The following is a 3,441-nucleotide window of genomic DNA, read 5'->3' on the forward strand; positions in this document are numbered from 1 at the left end:
CTTCCAATGCACATTCTTCCACCAAATTATCTAGTTGGAAGCAAGAGCGGAGCTAGCCCTTCAGTTACGAGTTCGGACGAACTCAGTAACGTTAGTCCAAATCTTGTATTTGTTTTATGAATTTAGAACTCAGACGTAACTTAAGCGAACTAAAATTCTTAACTCATAAACTTCAAATCATGACTTCGCCCAGGGGCGAAGCTACACTTTGGTAAGGACCACCCTTCGTCAGAAAATTACACTGCGTATATATGTAAAATATTAGGTTTTAAAGGTATATAACATATATTGAACACCCTTTGTCATGGATTTTTTTACGTCTTTCAAGTTTGAACACCCGTGAGAAAATTCCTGATTTTGCCACTAGCTCTGCCTCAGGTTGGAAGGAAAAGGTCCAAGAAAACAAATACATAGCATGTAAAGCTAAAGGGTGAAATGAATTTTCTAATGAGGAGGAAATTTAAGATTGGGATACTTTACTCTAGGAGCACAGAAAAATGAAAGGCATACTAAACAAACATTTGGATTGTCTTTCTTTATATAGGTTTCATAATATAAGAATTAAATTCCAATATCCACAAAAAGAAATGTGTACTCTTTTCTCAATCTCCTCTGTCACATTTGATTCCATGCATGGAATTCTCATCCTAGAAATAAAAGACTGAGAGGTTTGGGGGGGGGGGGGAAGAGGAAAGAGTCTTTGGTTTTCTGTTGTGATTTGGTTTTTAAATCACCCTAATATTATGCTAGTCTTATGGTCATTAGGAGTGATCCATCTATTCAAAATATTTTTTATATAATGATTCTTGAAATTTTGAACATTTAATATTTGTATGTCTGAGTTGAGGGGGAGATTACATGGATATGGAATTGAAAGAGTCTCCTTTTTTTGTGGGTCTGATCATTTACTTCCCAAAATTGCCCTTTTTATTATTTGCAGGATAGTAATAGACTATAGTGCAATACTCAAATAGAGACTTAGTGATCTGTATCCAACCCCATATATACTAGTATATTCTTAAAGCTTTTTCCATTTTCTCTCTTTCCTTTTGATCTTAGGTTCCTCTAAAACATTTTGTGCTAGAACTGCTGTTTACTACTAGATCATGGAATGTAGCATTTTGTCATGATTTTAACTTGAAACACTCTTCACTTGATCTTGAATTTACTCACTGGATTTTGTTTGATAGTTGATTTGTTTTTACTCAATGGAAGAAGATCAAGATTTGAAGTATTTTTGCAAGTTGTGTAACAAGAGGTATCCATGTGGGAAGTCATTTGGGGGTCACATGAGGTCTCATGTATTAGCAAATTCTGCTAAATTAGAGGAAAAAGTTGAACTCAAACACAAAAAGGTGCAATCTTGGATTAATCTTGGGAAAAAAAATAGCAAGAGAGATCATAAATCAAAGTATGAACTAGGTGAAAATTCTGGTTATGGCCTTAGAGATAACCCTAAGAAAACTTGGAGGGCTGTCGATTCGAGGTCCCCTTTGCCTCAAGAGAATGTTTGCCAGCAATGTGGTAAGATTTTTCAATCACTGAAAGCTTTGTGTGGTCACATGGCTTGTCACTCGGGCAAAGATAAGGGCTCGAAAGATGATCACTCGTGGACTAGTGAAAACAAGAATATAGCGATGGATAGCAACTCGGATACTGAAGCTGAGGAGCCAATAATGCTGAGGAGCAGATCAAAAATTAAAAGGTACAATAAGTCTAAGTCCTCTTCTTTTTGTTTGGTTAACAATAGAAGTTTTTCCTCATCTGTTTCGGAGATTGATGAGCAAGATCAAGAGGAAGTAGCAAAGTGTTTGATGATGTTGTCAATGGATTCTGGGAATTGGAATGGTGTAATCAATTCAGTTGTTGAGTCTTCTGACAACAATTCTGTTGTTTTTGAGTCGAAATCATCATCTGTCGACATGAAAATTGCAAGAAAGGATAGTCTAAAATATGCTGACAGTCTAGATGGAACGCCTCGAAGCAAGAAAAAGGCGGACAGGAACTTAAAACTTAATGTTCTGAATGGTGAAGTTCAATCTGAGAACTCTGATTCCGGATACTTTTTAGACGAATATATGAACGTTGAATCAGACGCCTCTGTTGATGAGTTCCATAGAAAGTATAATTACCAACGTAATACGTCTAACAAGAGCCTCGGAGTTTGGTACGATGAGTCTAGAATCGACGAGGAAAAGGGCTTAAACAGAATGAAAAAGCATATAACAGACATAAGGAATGGTTCAACCAAGGACTATAAATACAATTGCTATGGCATGGCTTCAAATTTGGTTAAGTGTGAATCAAGAAAGAGAAATAAGGATAGTTCTTATCACTCAGAATTAGGAAATGAGTCCTTTAATAAGAAGATAAAGCTTGGTTTTAAAGGTGCAGAAGGAAGCAAACATACTCAGAAGAAGAAAAAGTATGAATGCTTCAACTGCAAGAAGACTTTTAGCTCTTACCAAGCTCTTGGTGGACACAGACCCTGCACTAAAAAGATCAATACCTATATCGAATCGAAGTATGAAACGAACGAAAATAGCCGAGATGCTGATCGGGAGACATTTAGCAACAAAAAACCAGCTGCTCATACTCAAGATATCTCTTATAATCCTGAGAAAAAGATGAAGGCTAAGAAATTCAAAGGACATGAATGCCCATTTTGCAACAGGATGTTTAAGTCCGGACAAGCTTTAGGCGGACACAAAAGGTCACATTTCCTTACTGGTTCTCAGGAGAATCAGTATCAAGCTTCAGCATTCAAAAGAGAAGTTGTTGATTTACTTGATCTTAATCTTCCTGCTCCTGTTGAGGATGTGAACGGCGAGCCTGCCTTTGTGTCTTCTTGGTAGTTAGTAATAAACAGAACCGCCATGTTTGCTGGTAAGCTGATTTCAAATAGAGAGAACAGAAGCAATGCTAAGTTGTATAGACAACGCGCTGCTACTACGGTTTTTTCTCAGCTGTAAGAACCTTACACCAATGCTACTTCTGGCATGTTCCATGAATATGCTTCAATTTTTGCTAGTTAAGTTCATTCATATCTTTAGCTTGAGACATTCTTATATTATGTCCATTTTTGTTTTGTTGGCTCTTTTATAAAGACTAGTTGTTATATTTGAAGTAAGTTGTTACCATGCTTTAAGCTTTCTTGCCAAGTGATTTGCCTTCTCAATGAAAAAGTTAACTAAATTGAATAAAAAGATTTATAAGATGGCCTACTGGATTGATTCTTTGTTGAAGTTTGCATCTAAACTTGGCTGAGGAAAAGCAATTCATGGGGTTGGATAGCTCAAATTTTCTTTATAATTAATATTTTATCCTTTGCCAAATCATTCTTCGTTAGTGATTCATAGCCTGTTTGGCCAAGATTTTTCAGCCCCAAAAGTACTTTTTTTTTTATTTAAAAAAATGCTTTTTTTTTTTAAAGTTGAAGAT

The 3,441-nt window shown here is 36.0% G+C and overlaps 1 protein-coding gene across 1 annotated transcript; it reads left to right on the forward strand.

Annotated features, from left to right (window-relative positions):
• The first annotated feature begins 761 nt into the window (after positions 1-761).
• LOC104238609 (uncharacterized) lies at positions 762-3,131 on the forward strand. The gene has a single exon (XM_009793012.2). The coding sequence runs from the start codon at positions 1,209-1,211 to the stop codon at positions 2,853-2,855; it is 1,647 nt and encodes a 548-aa protein (XP_009791314.1). The 5' UTR covers positions 762-1,208; the 3' UTR covers positions 2,856-3,131.
• The last annotated feature ends 310 nt before the right edge of the window (positions 3,132-3,441 follow it).

The sequence above is a fragment of the Nicotiana sylvestris genome, chromosome 4, assembly GCF_000393655.2.
Source record: "Nicotiana sylvestris chromosome 4, ASM39365v2, whole genome shotgun sequence".
In the NCBI taxonomy this organism is placed as follows: domain Eukaryota; kingdom Viridiplantae; phylum Streptophyta; class Magnoliopsida; order Solanales; family Solanaceae; genus Nicotiana; species Nicotiana sylvestris.

What these genes read in the sequence shown, in the direction of transcription:
- LOC104238609 (XM_009793012.2), top strand. Translation starts at nt 1,209, where the DNA reads ATGGAAGAAGATCAAGATTTGAAGTATTTTTGCAAGTTGTGTAACAAG.